General features: G+C 39.6%; 3 protein-coding genes across 4 annotated transcripts in view; 1 reads left to right on the top strand and 2 right to left on the bottom strand.

The window, feature by feature from the left end:
- PTPRA (protein tyrosine phosphatase receptor type A) overlaps positions 1-25,139 on the top strand; it is a 188,100-nt gene that overhangs the window by 20,819 nt on the left and 142,142 nt on the right. The gene's annotated exons all lie outside the window — the stretch shown is intronic.
- LOC309816819 (large ribosomal subunit protein eL39-like) lies at positions 6,055-6,973 on the bottom strand. The gene has a single exon (XM_082644594.1). The coding sequence runs from the start codon at positions 6,708-6,710 to the stop codon at positions 6,564-6,566; it is 147 nt and encodes a 48-aa protein (XP_082500720.1). The 5' UTR covers positions 6,711-6,973; the 3' UTR covers positions 6,055-6,563.
- Positions 19,979-20,419, bottom strand: LOC309817050 (protein transport protein Sec61 subunit gamma-like). Its single transcript, XM_082644965.1, has one exon. The coding sequence runs from the start codon at positions 20,352-20,354 to the stop codon at positions 20,148-20,150; it is 207 nt and encodes a 68-aa protein (XP_082501091.1). The 5' UTR covers positions 20,355-20,419; the 3' UTR covers positions 19,979-20,147.

A 25,139-nucleotide genomic window follows, 5' to 3' on the forward strand; every position in this document is an offset into this window, starting at 1 on the left:
GATATTAACTTCCTGCTCAAAATGATTCTGATTTTATTTATTTTTTATTATTTAAAAAAATATATATTTATTTGTTTGGCTGTGCCGGGTCTTAGTTGCGTCATGTGGTATCTACTTCCCTGACCAGGGATCGAATCCGGGACCCCTGCATTGGGAACGTGGAGTCTTAGCCACTGGACCAACAGGGAAGTCCCTCATTTTGATTTTAAAGTTGTTGATCTGAAGCCATTTTTTCTGTTAGTAGCTTAGAACAATTGCTTTTATGTTAAGGTAATTGTTCTTGACATCAAAACATACTTATCAGCACAGAAGAGATAACTACTTTTTCTGTCTTTTACATTTCAAATAATTGTAGTAGAATTTTAAAAGAAGGGTGCAAGGTTTTATATTCTGTAGAGTGTTATCTGATCTGACAGGAGTCTGTTGAATCCTACCGTGTGATCTTAGGGCTGTAGACACCATTTATCAGATTAAGGAAGTTCCCCTCCATTCCTTGTTGCAAAGAGGTTTTTTTTGTTTGGTTTTTGATGTTTTTTTTTGTGGTACACAGGCCTCTCACTGTTGTGGCCTCTCCGGTTGCAGAGCACAGGCTCTGGACACACAGGCTCAGCGGCCATGGCTCACGGGCCCAGCCGCTCCGCGGCATGTGGGATCTTCCCGGACCAGGGCACGAACCTGTGTCCCCTGCATCGGCAGGCGGACTCTCAACCACTGCACCACCAGGGAAGCCTGCAAAGAGTTTTTAATGAGTGGATATTGAATTATATCCCATGCTTTTTCTGCATCTATTGATATTCATATGCTATTTCTTTAATCTGTCAGTATAATAAATTACATTAATCAACTTTCCATGAGAAAATGATGTTTTATTCTTTTGAGCTCATTTAATATAATTTTTATTGTAAAATATACATAACAGGACTTCCCTGGTGGCGCAGTGGTTAAGAATCTGCCTGCCAATGCAGGGGACACGGGTTTGAGCCCTGCTCCAGGAAGATCCCACGTGCCGCGGAGCAACTAAGCTCGTGTGCCACAACTACTGAGCCTATGCTCTAGAGCCCACGTGCCGCAACTACTGAGCCCGTGTGCCGCAACTACTGAAGCCCATGTGCTGCAACTACTGAAGCCCATGTGCCTAGAGCCTGTGCTCCACAAACAGAGAAGCCACCACAATAAGAAGCCTGTGCAACACAACGAAGAGTAACCCCCACTCACCACAACTAGAGAAAGCCTGCGTGCAGCAACAAAGACCCAATGCAGCCAAAAATAATGAATAAATGGATTTGCCTTAAAAATAAATAAATAATAATTTAAAAAAATACATAACAAAATTTACCATTTTTACTTTTTTTTTTTTCTTTTTTCTTTTTTTTGCAGTACGCGGGCCTCTCAGTGTTGTGGCCTCTCCCGTTGCGGAGCACAGGCTCAGGACGTGCAGGCTCAGCGGCCATGGCTTACGAGCCCAGCCGCTCCGTGGCATGTGGGATCTTCCCAGACCGGGGCACGAACCCATGTCCCCTGCATCAGCAGGCAGACTCTCAACCACTGCGCCACCAGGGAAGCCCCATTTTTACTATTTTTAAGCATACAGTTCAGTGTACATTCATATTGATTGTTGTGATATCATCACCGCCATCCATCTCCAGGACTTTTTCACCATCCCCAACTGGAACTCTTAAACAGGACGTTCCTGTTTCTACCTCCCTCTAGCCCCTGGCAACTACCTTTCATTAATTAGAAAGGTAGCTTTTAAATGAAACACAATTTGGTCATGGTGTGTACCATATTATCTTTTTATCTTATACATTGATGGCATCAGATTACTAATATTTTGGTTGGAATTTCTTCAGTAACAGTTCAGACTATTTTCTAATTTCCATTGTGGTTTTTTTATTCTTTGATCCATGGGTTATTTATAAGTATGTCTTTTAATTTTCAACTGTGAGGTTTTTTAATATTGGCTTATAGATTTAATTGCATTGTAGTTAAAGAATAGGGCCTATATGATTTTAGTCCTTTGGAAATTAGTATTTATTTGCTGTTTGGCCAAGTATATTCTTCACTGAGATTACACATTGTTAATGTTAAATTGTTAACATTTTACCATGATTGCTTTATCTTTGTCACTATATCCATGTAGCTATACAGTTTTTCTGAATCATTTGAGAAGTAAATTGCAGACAGAAGGCTCTGTAACCTCTTAATCAGTATGTATATCCTCAAAACAAGGATACTCTTCTGTTTAACCACAGCACACTCATTAATATCAGGAAATAAATATTGATATAATATTGCTAATTCACAGACACCACTCAGATTTTCACTGATCTTCCAATTATGTTCTTTACAGTAAAAACAAACAAACAAAAAACCCAAAAGATAACAAAAACCCAACTCCCGCCTCCAAAAACAAAAGCCGAAAAACCTCTTCCTTTCCCTCTTATATTTCTAATTCAGAGACCATCCAGGACCATACATTGCATTTAGTTTTCGTGTCTCTTAAGTTAAAGTTAGTTCAGAAGTGTTTTGCGCTTCCTAGTAAGTAAACATTATACATTTTGTGAGATGATACTTTGAGGCTATATGAATAGTTCATTTCTCATCAGCTTTTTACCTACTAGTTGTAGCATCTATTGATGATTTGTGCCTGAGTCAGTTATTACTATAGTGGTTACCAGATGGTAAAATTTTTTAAATTTCATCATTCCTTCTGCATTCATCATTTGGCATTTCACTGTAAGAAAAAGCTTTCTCTCCCCCTTTTTTTCTTTGTATTTATTTATGTATTTATTTACTTATATATTTGCCATGCCACGCGGCGTGCAGGATGTTAGTTCCCTGACCAGGGATTGAACCTGTGCCCCCTGCAGTGGAAGTGCAGAGCCTGTTTTTTTTTGTAATAAATTTGTTTATTTATTTTTGACTGCGTTGGGTCTTCACTGCTGCGCACGGGCTTTCTCTAGTTGCAGTGAGCTGGGGCTTCTCTTCATTGAGGTGCGGTGGCTTCTCATTGCGGAGCACGGGCTCTAGGTGCACGGGCTTCAGTAGTTGTGCCACGCAGGTTCAGTAGTTGTGGCTCGTGGGCTCTAGAGCTCAGCCTCAGTAGTTGTGGCGCACGGGTTTAGTTGCTCTGCGGCATGTGGGATCTTCCCGGACCAGGGATTGAACCCATGTTCCCTGCACTGGCAGGCAGATTCTTAACCATTGCACCACCTGGGAAGTCCCAAAGTGCGGAGTCTTAACCACTGGACCACCAAGTGATCCCTTTTTTCCTTTTTAAAATCATTTAAACATGTTAGCATGAACTCCTGGATTCCTGTGTTATTCATTTATCATTTATTTTGATGCTTGAATTGTCCCAGATTTGGCCATAGGAACTCTTTCGAGCTGGCTCCTGTGCCCTTTTTTCATGTCCCCATCATTCTTTGATCACTTACTTAACTTTTTTGAACAGTGAGATTTTCCATGCTCATCTTGTACCTTCACTGCCCCAGTTGTGGAATCAACCATTTCATCAAGGAACTCTGGTTCAGACCTTTTATTAGGGGCTATATTTAGAAAACAAGATCTGAATACCAGATATGTTCTTTTCTTCTGGGGTATTATTGCTCTTAGACTCTATTAGAGGCCAGAGGTAGGATATTGTTTTAAAATGTACCTGGGATTTAATTTATAAGTACGACTGAGTGATGGCATGAAGAGGTCAATGCCATTGAAGGAAGTTTATTACTCATAGTTCCTCAGACACAGGAGGCACCATGCTATGCAGGGCCACATGGGAGAAGCACTAGGGTCAGTCAGGAGGCAGAAGGAATGAGGGGAAAATATGGATGAGGGCCTTTATCATCGTGGTGATGGGAAGTTGTTAGGTGGAAATATTCCCTATTGGGCAGGAAGTGAAACACAGATGCTGGGGTTTGTGGTTGGAGGGTTTGTAATAATTTATACATATACATACACATGTATATACAAAACATACACAAACATCGATATATGCCTATAAATATTGAAAGCCATGATTTCACTCTGATATGTTTAGTTCTGTTTCAGTACCACAGGATTTTTTCTAGTGTTTCTCCTTTCTGAATTTGTACCTCCTTTCTCTGACGTTTAGAATCTAGCTTTCCATCTTTTTTACTCCAGCCCCATTGTGGGTAACAGTCTCGTGAGCATGAGGGCTACCTCATTGACCCCAGCCCCACTGAAAAAGCTGGCTGAGCACCCCCATCTAGTTCCATGAGTCACTTTTATATACAGAAAATTCTCACTTTACATAGTTCCAATATGCATGAATTTCTACCATGGTTTAACTGAATTACACTGGTCCCCAAATAACAGTTAATATAACTAAATATAACTTGTGATCAGGAATAGCTTCTCCAAAAAATTTAAAATTTACTCTGACCCTGTAATAGCTGATTAATACCTTCCCTAGACAGTATTCAATTGAAGGTAGCCTTTTTTTATTTTTTAAAGGAAAATTACAGTCTCTGCTTTGCTCTCAGCTTAACTTTACACAGTTCTGCATTTCCCTCTGTCAGTTCCTCTTGGAATGGTGGGTGGGTAGCAGAAGAGAGGATATGTACAAAAATGTATTTTTAGTTCTTTTGAACAGAGGGGTTGCTACAGCCATTGCTATTGATGACAGGAAGTATATTTATAGCTCCAGGGAAGTAGGGTCCTGGTTTAAGAAAACCTGGGAGGCTGTACTTAATATATTTCATTAAAGCTCATTTGCACTTCATAGGAAGTGAAGTTGAAATGAATGGACCTGTAACTTATCTTATGAAGTATAGTTATTTTCATAAGTATATTCAATCTGCTCCTGAATTTGGAAAAACCTTCCATTTTGAAATTTCACAATTGGTAGCACCTAAAACAAGGGACGCCTCTAGAGTATATGGGATGTGTGTGGACAGTTCAGATGGTGGCATGCAGTTGTACAGTTGAGGGGTTACCAAATACTGGTCCCAATTAGACATTATTTATGAAGTTCTACTGGTAGAGCTTCTGTTGTGATTTTCTTTTAAAGTCTGAAACGAAAATAATTGTTCGTGGGTCATAAGATAATCTCTGTAAAACCAATTTGGGGTTTTCCACTAGGCACCATATAACTTTCTCACAAGTTTGATTGGGACAGGACTTTTGCCATTGATTATCATGTGCAATGAACACATTAAACACAAGTTAAATTATTCTGAAGCCTTTTCTCTTTTTTTCCCCACTCCTTTTCTTAATTGAGAGAAGCCAAGAGTTGGTTTCCAAGGATACGTCTTCTCTCTTACACGGGTCTCAGATTGATGTAGTCATGGAAATCAGGCAGTAAACTCATTCTTGGCAGCTGCCACCACTGGTCTGATCCTTTCTTTTAAAGGCATGAGATTCTTTAATAACTCATTTTGGGAAGGTTGGGGCCAGATGATTCCAGGTCATCCCAGAGGGGTGGTTGGGAATGTTGTTAAATAGATGTGATTCAGTTAAGTATTAAGAGCTTGCTAAACAAAACTGCAGTGATTTAACTAAAGATTTTATGCCTAATTTAAGCAGGAATTTAAAATACAGAATTATTAATGTTTAGTCCTTTTTAAGAATATTTTAAAACATTCCTAAGTACAATTTGAAGATCTTATTTTTTGTTTTCAACTTTATGAATTTAAAATGTTAAGAATTGTAGATATGCTGACCTTTATTTAGCACAATGAAGGTTTTCAACTGGCCCACTAAAGGCTATCCACTAATGAAATAAAAATATGAAATAATGTGCTCTTTATTTTTTGTGGATTCTGAAGCTGACTGCCTTGGTTCAAATTCCATCTTAGATATGTAACCTTGGGCAAGTTACTTAACCTCTCTGTGCCTCAGTTTCCTCTCTGCAAAATGGGGCATAATAACTTCCACTTCATAGGGTTGTGGTGAGGAGTAAATGAGCTAAATTAGGTAACACACCTAACTTACCAGGAGCATTCAGCAAATGTTGGTCATTCCATTTATACATAAGGAATAGAATTATTGGTGAGGTTGTAAAGGCTGAAAAATAACTAAATTCAGAGAAGGTTTGTACTGAGTTCATTTATGAAAGACTTTTAAAGGAAGGAAGATATCTTTTTTTTTTTAATTTATTTTATTTTTGGCTGCATTGGGTCTTCGTTGCTGTGCAAGGGCTTTCTGTAGTTGCGGTGAGCGGGGGCTACTCTTTGTTGCAGTGCGTGGGCTTCTTACTGCGGTGGCTTCTCTTGTTGCGGAGCACGGGCCCTAGGTGCACGGGCTTCAGTAGTTGTGGCCTGTGGGCTCTAGCGCGCGGGCTCAGTAGCTGTGGTGCATGGACTTAGTTGCTTGGCGGCATGTGGGATCTTCCTGGACCAGGGCTCAAACCTGTGGCCCCTGCATTGGCAGGCGGATTCTTTTTTTTTTTTTTTTTAAAGGTTCACATGTTTATTACTGAGCTACACAGTGAGCAGTGGTGAGGAAAGATCAAGAAGAGAGGAGAGAGCATCAAACACAGGCAGCTGTTCCAGACACTAGTGATGTTCTGATAATGTGTGACACTTCATATGTGAGGCTCATTATAGACCCCTTCTCCAATGTCTTCTCTTAGAGTTGTACCTGATTTTATTACCAGTTTTCATTCGAATCCATTGGGGAATGGGACGATTCTGCTTTTGTTTCTTGGCCAGGAATCGCTTGATCCTGAAAGTCTTGTGAGAAGACATGGCGAGGAGCAAATCCAGCCGCCCATAGGATGGCGGACAAGAGAAAAGAGCGGCAGGTGGATTCTTAACCACTGTGCCACCAGGGAAGTCCCAAGATATCTTTTAAAAAAAAATACATTTATTTTATTTATTTATCTTTGGCTGCCTTGGGTCTTCTTTGCTGCCTGCGGGCTTTCTCTAGTTGCGGCGAGCTGGGGCTACGCTTCATTGAGGTGTGCGGGCTTCTGATTGCAGTGGCTTCTCTTGTTGCGGAGCATGGGCTCTAGGCATGCAGGCTGGGTAGTTGTGGCTCGTAGGCTCTAGAGCACAGGCTCAGTACTTCTGGCACACGGGCTTAGTAGCTCCGCGGCATGTGGGATCTTCCCAGACCAGGGCTCAAACCCGTGTCCTCTGCATTGGCAGGTGGATTCTTAACCACTGTGCCACCAGGGAAGCCCTCAAGGTATCTTTTTTGACATGTACTATTTTTTAGGTTAACAAGGGTGGTGGAGGATTTAGAATCTCCTCCCTATCCCAAATGAATAAACCATCTGTTTTCTTCTCCCTTTTAAGGAATTAGTATTGGGTTTACATAACTTAGCAAGATATTTGTCAGTTTGGGAAACAGTAATTGTTTGATCGATTGCTACATACTAGGCAGGTGCTTAGATTTCAAAGGTGAATGAGGCACATCCTGTTTTGGAGGGGTATGAATGGAGAAGTGTAAAGAAGTGAGAATGAGCTATTCTTACAAAACTTAATTCCTTATAAATTGTGTTAAATGCTACACTAGCAGAATTTGAAATTTTAAAAAAATGATACGGTGATAGGAGAGAGCATAAATTAATAAGAAATATGCAAAACTAATATGAAAAAACTAAAGCTTTACTGAAGGATTTTTTTAAAGATATAAATAAATTCAGTATTTATACTCTGTTCCTCAATATGAGAGACTTAAATATTATAAAGATATTATATAGATGTCAGTGCTCCCCAAGTTATTCTACAGATTTAGTGCAAATTGTTTGTAAACCCAGTGATGTGAGCCTTTTCGAGATCTTGACAAATAATGTATACAGTTCATTTGGAAGAGTAAATGCGGTAGTTGAAAAAATTTGAAAAACTTTGAAGAAGAACAATAATTGGAGGGCAGTAGAAGTGGGGAGGGTATGTGACACTTGACCCTCCAGATAGTACCGTATACCAGGAAGTTAAAGGTGTTTAAGTAAGTTTGGCATTTGTGTTGGAATAGACAAAACAAGTATTTAGAGCATAATAGTAAGTTCAGAAACAGACCTGGATATGTGAGGAATTTAGAATGTGATAAAAATAACATATAAAAATCAGGAAGAGGACTTCCCTGGTAGCGCAGTGGTTGAGAATCCACCTGCCAATGCAGGGGACACGGGTTCGAGCCCTGGTCTGGGAGGATCCCACATGTGGTGGAGCAAGTAAGCCCGTGCACCACAGCTACAGAGCCTGCACTCTAGAGCCTGTGAGCCACAACTACTGGCCCTTGTGCCACAACTACTGAAGCCCGTGTGCCTAGAGCCTGTGCTCCGCAACAAGAGAAGCCACTGCAATGAGAGGCCCGTGCACCGCAATGAAGAGTAACCCCCTGCTCACTGCAACTAGAGAAAGCCTGCATGCAGCAACAAGGACCCAACGCAGCCATAAATAAATAAATAAATAAATAAATAAATTTATTTATTTTTAAAAAAAATCAGGGAGAAAAGGATGGAGTATTCAATAAATGGTCCTGCCACAGTAGGCTGTTTTGGGGGAAAATACATAAAGGTTACTAATTTAGACTATGCTCAAATAATCACGAGATTACAGAGTATGCTTAACCAGATTACTGAATTAACCACACTTTTTTTTTTTTGGCCGTGCTGCGCGGCATGCAGGATCTTAATTCCCCAACCCCGAGGATTGAACCCGTGCTGCCTGTAGTGGAAGTGTAGAGTCCTAACCACTGGACCGCCAGGGAATTCCACACCACACTTTGCATTCTTTAGAATGTACTGAATGATTCTTAAAATGATCTGAACGCTGATGGCTGACAGACTACTCTCGAGTATACCTTGCCTTCTGCAATCCCTAGTTGAATTTTTACTTTCAGGGATCAGTATGTTCTAAACCTCCTTTTAAGCCAATTATACTTATTGTAATCTTGTAACCTAATTATATATTATTTAAACCAAGAAAATATGTAAAAATAGTTGTTTTTAAGAAAGTTAAGTTGAAGATCCTGGAAGGATTGGATAAATATAAGTCCCTCCCTTCCAGATTACTTTCTTACTAGTTTTGGGCATGAACACTTTAAAAGATTAAGGGAAAGAAACCATAAAAATCTTATTAAAGGTTCTGTGCTCATTTGTCTCACAGTTGTCTAAGTTTTTGTTCCACGCTAAAGAAACTGAAACTTGAAATCATCAATATGTATTATGGATATGATGATCTATGCAAGAAACATTAATTAGCATATCTGTACTTAAAGAAGTGGCCTTGGTATTCTACCAAAATATTGGCAGATGAATGTACATGTATTTTTAAGTAAAAATCAAATATTTAAATTACATACATATATATATTTTTTGATTACCTGATTTACTGTATTTTTTCATGTAACCAACCAGGCCCGGGTCCTATTTGTGTTGGGTAAAAGTTTTTACCATTCCCTGGAGGAAGTAAGAGGTGATGCTTTTATGTGCTTAGGCTAAAGAAAACCCTTTCTCCAAAGCAAGGTAATTAGACAGTTTCTGTAAAGGGCCAAAGAGTATGTATTTTAGACTTCACAGTCCAAAAAGCAAAATTGAGGCTCTTATGTAGGTACTTTATAACAAGAAAGAAAACACATTTCCACAAATTTATTATTGATGAAATTCAAATATGATAATAGTAATAATAATTATTCTTATTACTGAGTACAACTTTTTGTAATACAGGTATACTGATGAGAAAAATGGACTTCTTTTTTAGGTGATACATTTTGCTTAATTGGGGTTCAGAGTTACTGTTTCCTGTCATCAAAATTGATTGCAAATGTTCATCTGTTACTGCTGATCTGTAATGAGATTTTACATATTTCATCTTTGGAAATATCTTCACACAGATGTACAGCCAAATATTGGTGTCAGCCCACAAGCATATGATTTTAATGGAACATATTAATTAATTGGGAAACATTTATAGAATTACATTAGATTTTTCTCTTAGTATTTGCCTTTTAGCATATCGTTACGTTGTAGATTAATTACTTCCAGTTGAAGGTTAGGTGTAAGTGCCATAATTGCACTGTTAAATAGATTTTGAAAGATGGAAATTTTCTTTGCACTTGCATTGAAGTCCTAAAAATGCTTCCAGAATTATAGTTTGAGCTAAAAATATATATCCACTGCAAATTTGTTTGAGAACTGAGATCTCACTTTTTGTTTTAACTTTTGACAGCAGCTTGACATTACTAGCTTTTGTGTAAATGAATTAACTGCAGTTTAAGTTTCACATGTAAGTCCAGTGCTGCCCTATAATGTTAGGTTGAATTTATTAAATAGTATAAAATCTGCAGCAAAAGCTAAGTTTCATTTGTGATCGTAGTGATAATAGTGACTGAAAACGGTCTTATTGTTCTGAAACTTCAATCTCAGCCCTGAGCTTTAAAAAATATATATTACAGTAAAACTTTACAGCTGTTAAGCCATCAGACTGCTGTGTGGGCAGGCAAGACAGGTTATTCTGCTTCTGCTGCTGACAGTGATTTAGCCCATGACAGTGAATGAAGTTCACCATTGACACTATTGGTTCAGTACCATGATAAATTCAAATATTTTTCACAGTACCTGCTGATGAAAAATAATAAACAACCACCTTATATCTTCACAAGCTTTGTAAGTTCCAACTAAGCCTTTTTCTATTCCATATATATTTTTACAAACATCATCAATTATAACTCATCTTAGCAGATTCTACTTCAGGTTGTTCTAAATTAGTATTTTCTCAGCTTCTAGCCACACAGACTATTCATAGAAGCTACTTCTTCAAATACTTTAAACTTGGCATTGACTCCTTGAGTAAACAACAACAACTGAGCAGTATTAGTAACATCTAACTCATCAAGGGACAGGGGAATCAACTTGAAATCATTTGCCTTTTAAAAAAATAGATTATTAATTTTATTTCCATTGTCCTCAATTTTTGGAGCAACTGGTTTTGCTGAAAGGCTAATAATAGTCTTAAGTTTATTTTCTCTGAATACATTTCTTGAGCTCCTGCAGTCAAACATTATTTTATTTAATTTTAATTTTTATTTTTGGCCACCCCACATGGCTTGCGGGATCTTAGTTCCCTGACCAGGGATCGAACCCAGGCCCCGAGCAGTAGAAGTACAGAGTCCTAACCACTGGACCGCCAGGGAACTCCCAGCATGATTTTATCAACTCACAATTGGCAAATTACTTTCCTTGCTTGGCTAACAAATGAGCTTCTTGGAAACTTACTTTGGTTGCAGCCTCATTTTTTTTTCTTCTCTCCCTCTCTTTCTTCCTTCCAGAAATTCTGCTGTGATGAGATATTCCACTTCACATTTTCTACTTTTTCTGACCATTGCTTTCCTGTGAATTGGGAATATTGAGATGACTACTTAGTCTGGTAATGTTGATGTATATTGAATTTTTCTAGCACAGCTGTAGTGTCATTGCATAATAAACACAGTGCTTTCCCATCTGACTTGATAACAAAATAATCCACACTCTCCACTGTGCCTTAAAAGCATGACAAAGTCCACTTTTCTCTTTTCTTGTTTTGACTTGATGGCTATGCACTGGTAATAAAAACCCAAAAAAACTATCACAGTATGCCAGTATGCATGTGTAGCGCTCAAAACGCTGTTGACTTGCAACTTCATCACTGCGATGTGTGGTACACTGAGCAGCAGTGCCAAGCTCTGTGAGTACCACATATACAAGGAGCCACTCGATTCTGCCATTGTAATGTTGAAGCCAGCCGTACATAGCCAATACATCAATGAATGAGTACCATTGTGTTTGATATTATTTGTGGACACTGGAGTTTGTGAATTTCATATAATTTGCGTATCATGAAATATTATTATTTTTATTTTTTCCAACCAATAAAAAATGTAAAATTGTTTCTTAGCTTGCAGGTCTTACTAAAATCAGATGATTTGCTCACCTCTATTTAGGGTAAAGCATGACACAAGTCCAGAATCAAGAAGGAAAAGATTGCAAAAATTTGACTGCTTAAAAAGGTAATATAGGGCTTCCCTGGTGGCACAGTGGTTGAGAGTCCGCCTGCCGATGCAGGGGACACGGGTTCGTGCCCCGGTCCGGGAAGATCCCACATGCCGCGGAGCGGCTGGGCCCGTGAGCCATGGCCGCTGAGCCTGCACGTCCGGAGCCTGTGCTCCGCGACGGGAGAGGCCACAACAGTGAGAGGCCCGCGTACCGCAAAAAAAAAAGATAATATAAACAAAACTAAAATATAAACTGCAAATTGGGGAAAAAATATTTGCAACCATATGTCAGGAAAAAACCATAATATCATCCTAATATGAGAGAGTACCTATAGATAAGAAACAGACCAATATCCTGTTAGAAAAATGGGCAAAGACAATTCACCAAATAAATACAAATGTCAGTAACTGTATGAACTATTGATCCAGTACTGAACCAGGAAAGGCAAATGAAAACATGGGAGGCTTTCACTTTTCACTTCATAAACTTGAGTATTGCTTGAGACTTTTACAGCAAACAAATACTACATTTATCAGTGTTTAGAAACCAAAAAAAAAGTTTTTTCTTGTAATTTTTGAATTGCTGCTTGTTTTTCTGGTACCTAAGTTTTCTGTATTCCTGAACAGAGGTAGAAGAGGGTGAGTCCTGTCCCTTTCCTGCCTCTGCTGTACTATGCATGTTGCTTCGGTTCAGAAGCCAGAGCATGTGGAGTTGAGGCCCCAGAAAATTCCCCCACCACAGTCTTTTGTATCATCTCGGGTGTTTTACTGGGAAAGCATGATGAGCACTGCTTGCATTTGATACCTGTTGACCTTGAAGTCTAGAGGTTGATTTTTCAAACGAAGCTAGAACTTTGCTGGTTCCATTAAGCATTTTATAAATAACTTTGATGTTAAGAGTTTTGAATTGCTTTTTAATTCCATTTTTGTTTTAAATAGTAATTAATAGAAGCAAGAGGGTGGAGAGAATTTTCTAAACCAACTCTTGTTTAAAATAGTTCTAATTTTGATAGGATTCTATATTTTCCTAGATTTGTTAAATATTTCTAAAGATGTTTGGCATAGGTATTAACACTTCGTGGGCCTGTTGTATACAAACCAGTTTTTTTTTCTTTTTCTAGTTCTGAATTAAGTCAGTCATGAGCAATAACGGAACCTGGTAGGTGTGTGACTGCTACTGCATTTGCTCAAGGCATTAGGTTAGCAAGGTGAATCACAAGGGATGAGAATTCTACTTTGCATTTCTTTTCAAATCAGGAGTTGTAGGGGCCTCCCTGGTGGCGCAGTGGTTGAGAGTCCGCCTGCCGATGCAGGGGATACGGGTTCGTGCCCCGGTCTGGGAGGATCCCACATGCCGTGGAGCGGCTAGGCCCGTGAGCCATGGCCGCTGAGCCTGCGCGTCCGGAGCCTGTGCTCCGCAAGGGGAGAGGCCACCACAGTGAGAGGCCCGCGTACAGCAAAAAAAAAAAAAAAAAAAAAATCAGGAGTTGTAGAATTTGATGTGTATGAAGCATGTTGTGTTATTCTTTTCCTATTTTCTATGTAGATGATTTCATTATAGGGACTTTGACTTTTAGATCTTGGTTTAAAACACTGATTGACGGGCTTCCCTGGTGGCGCAGTGGTTGAGAGTCCGCCTGCCGATGCAGGGGACACAGGTTCGTGCCCTGGTCCGGGAAGATCCCACATGCCGCGGAGCAGCTAGGCCCGTGAGCCATGGCCGCTGAGCCTGCGTGTCCGGAGCCTGTGCTCCGCAAGGGGAGAGGCCACAACAGTGAGAGGCCCGCCTACCGCAAAAAAAAAAAAAAAAAAAAAAAAAAACACTGATTGACTAAGTGATAATTAAGTATATTTCATGTGGAAAAGGAATAATATGCTTGTCCTGAAATAAGCTAATGAAGACATGGCTAATCTGATCAGGAGGAACCTTATCCTAAGCATGGCAGGAAGTAAACTTGTAACACCAATTACATACAGTGTAGCAGCTATGATTGGGGGAAGATGAGTATGAGAGAGAGTAAGTAAAAGTAAAGTATAAATTATAAGAAGTTTGAGAGAAAGTGACTTTGTGATCTAACTTTGTGAGAGACAGAGGTGGGAATATTGGATAGGCGTGTACATGTCCCTAGATTTTTAGGAAGGCATACTTCAAAAAGGTAGAGAAGGCATGAGTATGAATCAATAGGAGTGGTATACCAAAAGGAACGTCAGTTTAGAAAAAAACAAAAACTGCTCTCAAACTAAAGATAGGTGGTTGCTTCTAATAACCATTCAGACTTGAATAAGAAATTAGAAGATAGGAGTACTGAAAAATATACAGGGTATATTAGTCTATCAGCAAATATAGAAAAAGTAAAGTAACTTAACTTCTCTTAAAATCTAATTAGTATTAAACTGATTTTTTATGAAAAAGCTTTTAAGTCTTTTATGGCTTTTACTGCTGTTCTCTCAGACTGCACTGTCCAATATGATAGTCATCAGCCACTTGTGCTAGTGTATTGGGTAGAGCTATGTAGAACATTTCCAACATCACAGAAATTTTTATTGGGGAGTGCTTCAAAAATGAGATACATTATTAGAAAAGCTAGTAAAAAGTAAGTTGGGGTATAAGGATACTTTTCTGTCCAGAAATTTTGCTAAGGAAGAAATAGATTTTTATAATACTGAGACATTGTAGTGTCCTTTATTGTTGTGCTTGCATTTTGTCCTTTATTTTGAAATAATTTTAAATTTACAGATAAGTTGCAATAATAGTACAAAGAGCCTTTTCTTTTCCTTAACCATTTGTGAGTAAGATGCTCACTTGATGCCCCATTAGCCCTTAATACTTTAGTGTGTATTTCCTACAAACAGGGATATTCTCCCATATAACCTCAATATACCCATGTAATCAGGACCTTAATATTGATACAGTAGTACCAACTAATCCTTAGATTTCATTGATATCAGATATCCATAGATATCATTTGTCCTGATAAAAATATTGTATAGCAGGAGAATCCAGTTCAGAATCACATATCACATTTAGTTGTCATGTCTGTCTTTGACTTGATCATCTTGATACTTTTGAAGAGTATAGGCTAGTTATTTTGAGGAATATTCCTCAATTTGGGCCTGATGTTCCTTCATGGTTTGATTCAGAATATGCATTTTCTCGGGAATACCACATAAAGGGTGCTGTATTTTTATTCTTATCTTATTCACAATTTCCATTGTGTCCTGTTTCTCATAATGTTAGCCTTGATGACTTGATACCAAGGTGTTGCTACCAGTTTTCTCTACTGTAAATTTATTCACTTTTCCCTTTGTAGTTAATAAGTATTTTGTGAGGAGGGGGTACTTTGAGACCATGTAAATTATCTCATTTCTTGTCCAGCTTTCACCCACTGGTTTTAGCATCTATTGATAATTTTTGGTAGGATTATTACTATGATGGTTGCCAAATGACAGTTTTCTAATTTTATTATTCCTTCCACATTCATCAGTGGACATTCCATTGTAACAAAAAGCTTTCTTTTCTTCCATTCATTTATTAAATTGATATGGACTTATGGATTCCTATTTTATTCAGTGAGTTATTATCTATTAATATAATTTGTTACTCTGAACCTGAATTTGTCCCACATTTGGCCAGTGGAAACCCTTCAATTTGGCTCCTATATCCTTTTGACATGTCCTATCATTCTTTAATCACTTCCCTTTTTACCTTCTAGCACAACAAGATGTTCCAATCTCTTGTATTATACTTTTCCTCCCTCAGCCCTAGAATCAGTCATTTCAACAAGCCCTGGTTCCTTTTATTGAAGAGCATATTTAAAAAGCAGGTCTATGGGACTTCCCTGGTGGTGCAGTGGTTAAGAATCTGCCTGCCAGTGCAGGGGACATGGGTTCGATTCCTGGTCTGGGAAGATCCCACATGCTGCGGAGCAGCTAAGCCTGTGCGCCACAACTACTGAGCCTGAGCTCTAGAGCCCGCGAGCCACAACTGCTGAAGCCCGCCTGCCTAGAGCCTGTGCTCTGCAACAAGGGAAGCCACCGCAATGAGAAGCCTGTGCACTGCAACGGAGAGTAGCCCCCACTGACCGCAACTAGAGAAAGCCCGCGTGCAGCAATGAAGACCCAACGCAGCCAAAAATAAATAAATTAATTAATTTAAAAGAAAAAGAAAAAAATAGGTCTGGGCTTCCCTGGTGGCGCAGTGGTTGAGAATCCGCCTGCCAGTGCAGGGGACACAGGTTCGAGCCCTGGTCCGGGAAGATCCCACATGCCACGGAGCAACTAAGCCCATGACGAAGAGTAGCCCCCACTCGCCGCAACCAGGGAAAGCCCGCCCACAGCAACGAAGACCCAACGTAGCCGAAAATAAATAAATAAATAAAATAAAATTTTTTTTAAAAAGCAGGTCTGGGAATTCTCTGGTGGTCCAGTGGTTAGGACGCTGAGCTTCCATTGCAGGGAGCATGAGTTTGATCCCTGGTCAGGGAACTAAGATCCCACAAGCTGCACAGCACAGCCAAAAAAAAAAGCAGGTCTGGACGTTAGGTATGATTGTTTTACTGAGACATTGCTGCTTGTAAGCCTCTCTGGACAGAACTAGGGAATGTACATATACATACACAAAATATACTCTTACATATGCATCCATATCTATATTTTCTCTCTGTATATATATGTATATATAAAATGCTGTGAGTTCACACTGGAACCTCCAATTCTAGGCTAACACCTCAGAGTTCATTTTATTTTCTCCCTTTTTTGTACTTGAAACACCCTTCTCTGACAGAGAATCTTGCTTGTATTATTCTTAATATATTTATTTAATTGCTCAGACCCCTTTTTAAAATAAATTTATTTATTTATTATATATATATATATATATTTTTTGGCTGCGTTGGGTCTTTGTTTCTGCATGCAGGCTTTCTCTGTTTCCGGTGAGCAGGGGCTACTCTGATGCGGTGCGCAGGCTTCTCGTTGCAGTGGCTTCTCTTGTTGTGGAGCACGGGCTCTAGGCGCACGGGCTTCAGTAGTTGCGGCACGTGGGCTTAGTAGTTGTGCCTTGCAGGCTTAGTAGCTGTGGCTCGCGGGCTCTAGAGCCGTAGGCTCAATAGTTGCTGAGTAGGCTCACACGGACTTAGTTGCTCTGCGGCATGTGGGATCTTCCCGGACCAGGGCTGGAACCCATATCCCCTGCATTGGCAGGCAGATTCTTAACCACTGTGCCACTAGGGAGGTCCCTGCTCAGATCCTCCCTTTAATGTACCCAGTCTTTCTTTCCTTCTGAGACCAGGTGGATGCCAGCCTTGCTCAGCACCACCTAATGAGTTTTAGACTTAATTATTCAAGAAGGAAGGAAGTGCAGTGGATCAAAATTATTTGTAGATTTATCTACTTGCTAAAATTTATTTGTGACCCCAGAATCAGTACTTGCGCTTTCACGGTTGTTTGGGGACATGTGCAGAGGGGTGAAAAATTTGCATCATCCAACACGTATATTCCCAGCTAAAGTCAAACAAGGTGACTCTCTGCCTTCTTGTTTCAGCTCTCATACTGTCAACAGGTGTCCTTTTTTACAGTCTATTTAGTGCTATGTTTTTTTACATTTTTGTGCTTTTATTGGTAATTGGCCTCCAAGTGTGCTGTCTAGTATTACCAAGTTTCAAGAAGGCTGTAATGTGCCTTATGGGGAAAATATGTGTTTTAGGTAAACCTCATTCAGTCATATCTTACAGTTCTGTTGGCTGTAAATTCAGTGTTAATGAATCAACATCCAGAAAAAGGAAAGGGAAATTTGCTGATCTATACATGAAAGTACTAAGGTAACATGTATAGTGCATGTGAATCTGTGGAAAAGAGGGGAAAGTGGGTAAATTTGTGGATTTGTGAGGTGATAAACATGAAAAAGGTATAGTGGACAGCACTGTTATAAGGCTGAAGGCCAAAGAAGTTTACAGTTACATTATCCAGGACAAAGAAAATATTAAACCCTTCTTGGCTAGTTCTGGCTGGTTTACGTTTCTAAAGGTGATACTGTGTGAAAAATGGTAAACTTGCAGGCAGTGCAGGTTCTACAGATCAGGAACCTTCAGAAAAAAATTTCTAAATACCTGTTAAATGTCATTCAGGGAAAGGGTTATGTGGAAAAGTAGGTTTTCAATTCTGAGATTGGTTTGTTTTATAAAGACATTGACAAATGAACTTATATTAACACAAATGGCATTTTGGTTGACAAAATGTTGTGACCATGATGATAACATAACCCTGTATTTCTCCTTAGGAGCAGTAGTTCAGTATTTGCTAACTCAGTGTTCATGGCAACTTTACAGAACATAACTACCACGAATAAGAAGCATTGGCTGTGGTTTTACTTTGTTTTTTTTTTTTTTAAGAAAACAGTTGATTTTTTAAAAAATTAATTAATTTTTTGTCTCTGTTGGGTCTTCGTTACTGCGTGTGGGCTTTCTCTAGTTGTGGCGAGCGGGGGCTGCTCTTCATTGCGGTGCGCGGGCTTCTCATTGCAGTGGCTTCTCTTGTTGTGGAGCACGGGCTCTAGGTGCGCCGGCTTCAGTAGTTGCGCGCAGGCTCAGTAGTTGTGGCTTGCGGGCTCCAGAGCATAGGCTGAGTAGTTGTGGCGCATGGGCTTAGTTGCTCTGCGGCATGTGGGATCTTCCCGGACCAGGGCTCGAACCTGTGTTCCCTGCATTGGCAGGCAGATTCTTAACCACTGCGCCACCAGGTAAGTCCCAAAACAGTTGATTTTTATTCTCCATATAGAAGTAGCATCATTTATTATCTTTAGTCTTAGTATCACTTGTGAAAAACCTTGTTAAAAAATCAAAGTCTTAGCTTTTCTCCCAGTTTGTGATTGGTCCCATCCTTCCTCTCTACACACGCATTTGAGAATCTCAAAGTAAAGATTTCACTGTTCATGGTATACATGTGAAGAGGTATCACAGGCAGAAAAAGAGGTTATCTCAAATTCAGTTGGTGTAAAAACCTCACTTGTGCAGACTGTACCACCTTAATTGGTTTTGCTTGCATAGCTAAATTCTTAGTCTTACTTTAAATTACATGGACTTTGCTAAAAATTGAGGCAAAATCCACATAACATAAAGTTAACCATTTTAAAGTGTACAATTCATTGGCATTCAGTATATTCATAATGCTGTGCAACCAAGACCTCTGTCTAGTTCCAAAACATTTTTATCAGCCCAGAAGGAAACCTTGTATCCATTAGGTACTCACTCCCCATTTCTCCCTATCCCCGACAACCAACCACTAATCTGCTTTCTGTCTTTATGGATTTACATATTCCATTTCTTATAAATGAAATTATACAGTATGTGACCTGTTTTCTGGCTTCTTTCATTTAGCATAACATTTTCAAGGTCCATCCATGTTGGAGCATGTATCAGTACTTTATTCCTTTTTTTTTTAAACAATAATGTCTATCATTTATTTAGAATTTATATGGAATTTACAGAGGTTTAATAGCTTGCTTCAGATTACCAATGGTTAAATGGCTGAGCAAGAAATGGCAGAGCAAGAATTCAACCCTGTTCTTCTGAATCTGCATAAATTACTTTACCATAAATAATGCCATTATTATATTGGGAGAAAAAAATCTTATTCAAATTTTGTTTGGCAAATTTTAGGTATTTAATTTTGTTCTTTAGACATAAAATGCTCTAATTCAAGTGATAGTTTGCTAGCTTCACACTGTATTGAGACTACTGTTAGTTTATCCTCTAAAAACTAAACATTTCCTTTTGCTGCCCTTTAGAGGTTATTAAAAAAAAAAGGTTTTTTTTGCTTTATAAAAACTAAAATTTCAGAATGAATGTAATCATTTATATGCAGCTCAACTGGATCAACTGACATATGGTCGTTGTATTCTTTCGAATATTGCACTGGAAGATTGATCACCAACTGTCACCTACATGAACTGTTTTGATGAAATCAAGATGGTCATATATAAGAGTTTGGTTGCTTTCAGCATTTAGAAAACTAAAGTATTCTAGTAACCAGTAAATCAGATAGATTTTTTTTTTCTATTTTGAAATTATTTTAATTTACAAATAGAAAACATCTTGGAAGAAAAAAATGAAAGAAAAACACAAAAGTATAGGCAAATTTTTACTCCATGAGTGTCTCAAATCCTCACTTGTTCACCAATCCCCAAGATGAAAAACACTTTTCTAAAAAGGTATTCAGCCACCAACAATGATGTTATTAATAGGAATATGGATCAATTTCACAAAAAAGCCAATGAATCCCATTATAGCAAATCCTGTTGCAGTTGCCATGGCAATCTTCTGGAATTCTTTTCTATCCGGTTTGGTGCATCTTTTAACCAGCCGAATTGAGTCCTTCACAAACTGCCGACTTGGCTCAACGAACTGCATTACCTGATCCATGATGCCTGTGCACCGTCCGCTCGCCAAGGCCAAGACACGTAGCACAATCTCAGATAGATTTTTCTTACATCACACAGGTAAATATGCATTCCACTAAGTTATCCCATTTTATTCTAAGGGAAAATACATCTTATTTCTTTATCCTGTGTCAAGTGGTTTGTGCTCTATCATCTGTGTGTTGGGTTGGCCGAAAAGTTTGTTTGGGTTTCCCGTAAGATGGTATGGAAAATCTCGAATGAACTTTCTGGCCAACCCAATATATATCTATCTATTTACTTCTTTATATTTATCGATCATCTATCTATATTACTTAGAATATTTAGAATATCAGTCAGAGAAAATAACATAAAATTCAACTAACTCATTTAGTAATAAAGGCACTTTTTTGGCTAACTAGCTGAAAAGTTTAGAGCTAGAGAATAAATACTTTGATGGTATCTTTAAGGCTGCATATCCATTTGTTTATGATGCTTTCAGCTCTTTCTCACTATGTTGGTTTCATCCTTACCTTATTTTTCCTCACAGTACTTTATTACTTTTTAAGGCTGAATAATATTTTGTTGTATTTGTATACCACATTTTGTTTATCCATCCATCTAGCAATGGACATTTAGGTTGTTTTCACCTTTGAGCTATTGTGAATGATGCTGCTGTGAACGTTCATGTACAAAATTTTGTTCGAATTCCTGTTTTCAATTTTTTTGGATATATACCTAGTTGTGGAATTGCTAGGTCATATAGTAATTCTCTGTTTAACATTTTGAGGAACCACCAATATGTTTTCCACAGTGGCCACATCATCTTACGTTACCACCAGCAATGTACAAGGTGTCTCAATGAAGTGGATCTCATTGTGGTTCTTACTTGCATTTCCATAACAACTAATGATGAACATTTTTCCATGTGCTTGCTGGCCGTTTGTATATCTTCTTTTTGGAGAAATGTGTAGGCGAGTCCTTTGCTCATTTTTTAATTGGGGGAGGGGGTCTATCTGTTGCCAGGTTGTGAGAGTTCTTTGTATATTCTGGTTACTAGACCCTTATGAGATACGTGATGTACAAATATTTTCTCTCATTCTGTCTTTTCACTCTATTTTTTAAAACTTTTTAAAAGTTTTATTTATTTTTGGCTGCGTTGGGTCTTTGTTGCTGCCTGCGGGCTTTCTCTAGTTGCAGCAAGCCGGGGCTTCTCTTGTTGCAGAGCACGGGCTCTAGGCACGCGGGCTTCAGTAGTTGTGGCTAGCGGGCTCTAGAGCACAGGCTCAGTAGCTGTGGCGCATGGGCTTAGTTGCTCCGCGGCATGTGGGATCTTCCTGGACGAGGGCCTGAACCCGTGTCCCCTGCATTGGCAGGCAGATTCTTAACCACTGCGCCACCAGGGAACCCCTCTTTTCACTTTCTTGATAGTGTTCTGTTGTGCAAAATTTAAAATTTTGATGAAGTACACTTTATATTTTTGTTATTTGTGCTTTTTGTTGTTGTTGTTTTTTAAATCTAAATTGTGCCCTTAATGCTTAGGGTGTTTTTGTTTGTTTGGTTTGGTTTTTTAATTAGTTAATTAACTAATTTTTATTTTTGGCTGCATGCGGGCTTTCTCTAATTGCGGTGAGCGGGGGCTACTCTTCGTTGCGGTACGTGGGCCTCTCACTGTGGTGGTCTCTCGTTGCAGAGCCTGGGCTCTAGGCACACAGGCTTCAGTAGTTGTGGCACGCAGGTTCAGTAGTTGTGGCATGCGGGCTCAGTAGTTGTGGCTCGCGGGCTCTAGAGCACAGGCTCAGAGCTGTAGTGCGGGGGCTTAGTCGCTCCGTGGCATGTGGGATCTTCCCGGACCAGGGCTAAAACCCATGTCCCCTGCATTGGCAGGCAGATTCTTAACCACTGCGCCTCCAGGGAAGCCCTTAGGGTGTTTTTTTTGTTTGTTTAATTTGGGGTGCATGGGGTCTTAGTTGCGGCATGAGGGATCTTTAATTGCAGCATGCAGACTTCTTAGTTTCAGCATGCGAACTCTTAGTTGAAGCGTGCATGAAGGATCTAGTTCCCCAACCAGGGATTGAACTCGGGCCCCCTGCATTGGGAGCACGGCGTCAACCCCACTGGACCACCAGGGAAGTCCTTGTTGTTTGTGCTTTTGGTGTCACATTTAGATAAGATTTTTAGGACTCCATTTCCAAATCCAGTATCACGAAGACATACCCCTTTGTTTTCTTCTATGAATTTTGTCGTTCTTTTCTTATATTTAAGTCTTTGATTTGTTTTAATTTTTGTAAACAGTGTGAGGTAAGGGTTCAGCGTCATTCTTTTGCATGTGCATATCCAGTTTTCCCAGCACCATTTATCAAAGAGCCTGTTCCCACCCCCCCTTGAATAATCTTAGCACTCATGTCAAAAAATCAGTTGATTAAATAAAGATGTATGTGTTTATCTCTGGATTTTCAGTACTATTCTTTTGATCTTTTTCTCCTTATGCTACTACCACACTGTTTTGATTACTGTAGCTTTGTAGTAAGTTTTGAAATTGGGAAGTATGAGTCCTCCATCTTTTTTATTTTATTTTATTTTTTTTGCGGTATGCAGGCCTCCCACCGCCGTGGCCTCTCCCGCTGCAGAGCACAGGCTCTGGACGCGCAGGCTCAGCGGCCATGGCCCATGGGCCCAGCAGCTCTGCGGCATGCAGAATCCTCCTGGACCAGGGCACGAACCCGCGTCCCCTGCATTGGCAGGCGGACCCTCAACCACTGCGCCACCAGGGAAGCCCCTTCTTTTTCATTTTTTAAGACTGTTTTGGCTGTTTGGGGTCCCTTGCAATTCCATATTAATTTTAGGATCAGCTTTTTTATTTCTGTTAAAAAAAAAAGTACTGTTGGGATTTTGAAAGGGATTACATTGGCTCTGTAGGTTGATTTGGGGAGTGTTGCTATCTTAACAATATCAAGTCCTGTAATCCCTGAGCACAGGATGTCTTTCCATTTATTTAGGTCATGTTTAATTTATTTCAGCAGTGTTTTGTACTTTTCAGTTTACAAATCTTGTACCTCCTTGGTTAAATTTACTCCTAAGTATTTTATTTTCTGATGCTATATAAAATGGGATTTTTCTTAACTTTATTTTTGGATTGATCATTGCTAGTGTATAGAAATACAACTGATTTTTTTAAAGATGTATTTTATTTTATTTTTTGATTAATTAATTTATTTTTGGCTGTGTTGGGTCTTTGTCGCTGCACGCAGGCTTTATCTAGTTGCAGCAAGTAGGGGCCACTCTTCGTTGAGGTGCACGGGCTTCTTATTGTGGTGGCTTATCTTGCTGTGGAGCACGGGCTCTATGTGTGCGGGCTTCAGTAGTTGTGGGGCACGGGCTTAGCTGCTCTGCAGCAGGTGGTATCTTCCCAGACCAGGGCTCAAACCCATGTCCCCTGCATTAGCAGGCAGATTCTTAACCACTGCACCACCAGGGAAGTCCCTACAACTGATTTTTTTTTTTTAATTAATTAATTATTTATTTATTTAGGCTGTGTTGAGTCTTCATTGCTGCGCGCGGGCTTTCTCTAGTTGCGGTGAGCTGGAGCTCCTCTTTGTTGCGGTGTGCGGGCTTCTCATTGTGGTGGCTTCTCTTATTGTGGAGCACGGGCTCTAGGCACGCAGGCTTCAGTATTTGTGGCATGTGGGCTCAGTAGTTGTGGCTCATGGGCTCTAGAGCGCAGGCTCAGTAGTTGTGGCGCACGGGCTTAGTTGCTCCACGGCATGTGAGATCTTCCTGGACAGGGGCTCAAACCTGTGTCCCCTGCATTGGCAGGCAGATTCTTAACCACTGCGCCACCAGGGAAGCCCCCTACATTTGTGTTGATCTTGTACCTTGCAGCTTTGCTGTATTTATTAGTTGTAACAGTTTGTGTGTGTTTTTTTTGGATTTTCTATATATGAAGAGAGATAGTTTTACTTCTTACTTTCTATTTTTTTTTTTTTTTTTTTTTGCGGTACGCGGGCCTCTCAGTGTTGCGGCCTCTCCCGTTCCGGAGCGCAGGCTCTGGACGCGCAGGCTCAGCGGCCACGGCTCACGGGCCCAGCCGCTCCGCGGCATGTGGGATCCTCCTGGACCAGGGCACGAACCCGTGTCCCCTGCATCGGCAGGCGGACTCTCAACCACTGCGCCACCAGGGAAGCCCTCTTCCTTTCTATTTTGAATGCCTTTTATTTTTCTTTTTCTTGCCTAATTGCTCTGGCAAAAACTCCCAGTACCTTGTTGAATGGAAGCAGCAAAAGTGGGCATTCATGTTTTATTCCGGCTATTAGGGGGAAAGCTTTCAGTTTCTCCCACTGAATATAGCTGTGGGTTTTTCATAATTCCTTTTGTCGTATTAGGGTAGTTCCCTTCTATTCCTAGTTTGTTGAGTGTTTTTGTCATGCAAGCGTGTTTGATTTTTGTTAAGTGATTATTTTCTGCATTAGTTGAGATGATCATGTATTTTCCCCTTTTATTAATATGATGTATGACATTGATACATAGACTTTTAAGTAGTAATTAATTAGCTGTTAGCTTGTGTTTTATTCTATCTTTCGCATTGTATGTAGGGTTTATTATGAATGACTGTTCTGCAAGATTGTATTGCAGGCATGTCTTCAAGATATCAAATACTAAATGATATTATCTTCTTAAAATCAACTTTACTGAGGTATAATCAGTCTTCTTACAATAAAAATGTGCCCATTTTCCATATACAGTTTAATGAGTTTTGCCAAATTTATATACCTGAGTGACCATCACCACAGTCAAGATATATAACATTTCC

The sequence above is a fragment of the Mesoplodon mirus genome (assembly GCF_964341445.2).
Source record: "Mesoplodon mirus genome assembly, chromosome: 15".
In the NCBI taxonomy this organism is placed as follows: Eukaryota; Metazoa; Chordata; class Mammalia; order Artiodactyla; family Ziphiidae; genus Mesoplodon; species Mesoplodon mirus.

Coding starts and splice junctions, on each gene's coding strand:
- LOC309817050 (XM_082644965.1), bottom strand. CDS start 20,354: ATGGATCAGGTAATGCAGTTCGTTGAGCCAAGTCGGCAGTTTGTGAAG.
- LOC309816819 (XM_082644594.1), bottom strand. CDS start 6,710: ATGTCTTCTCACAAGACTTTCAGGATCAAGCGATTCCTGGCCAAGAAA.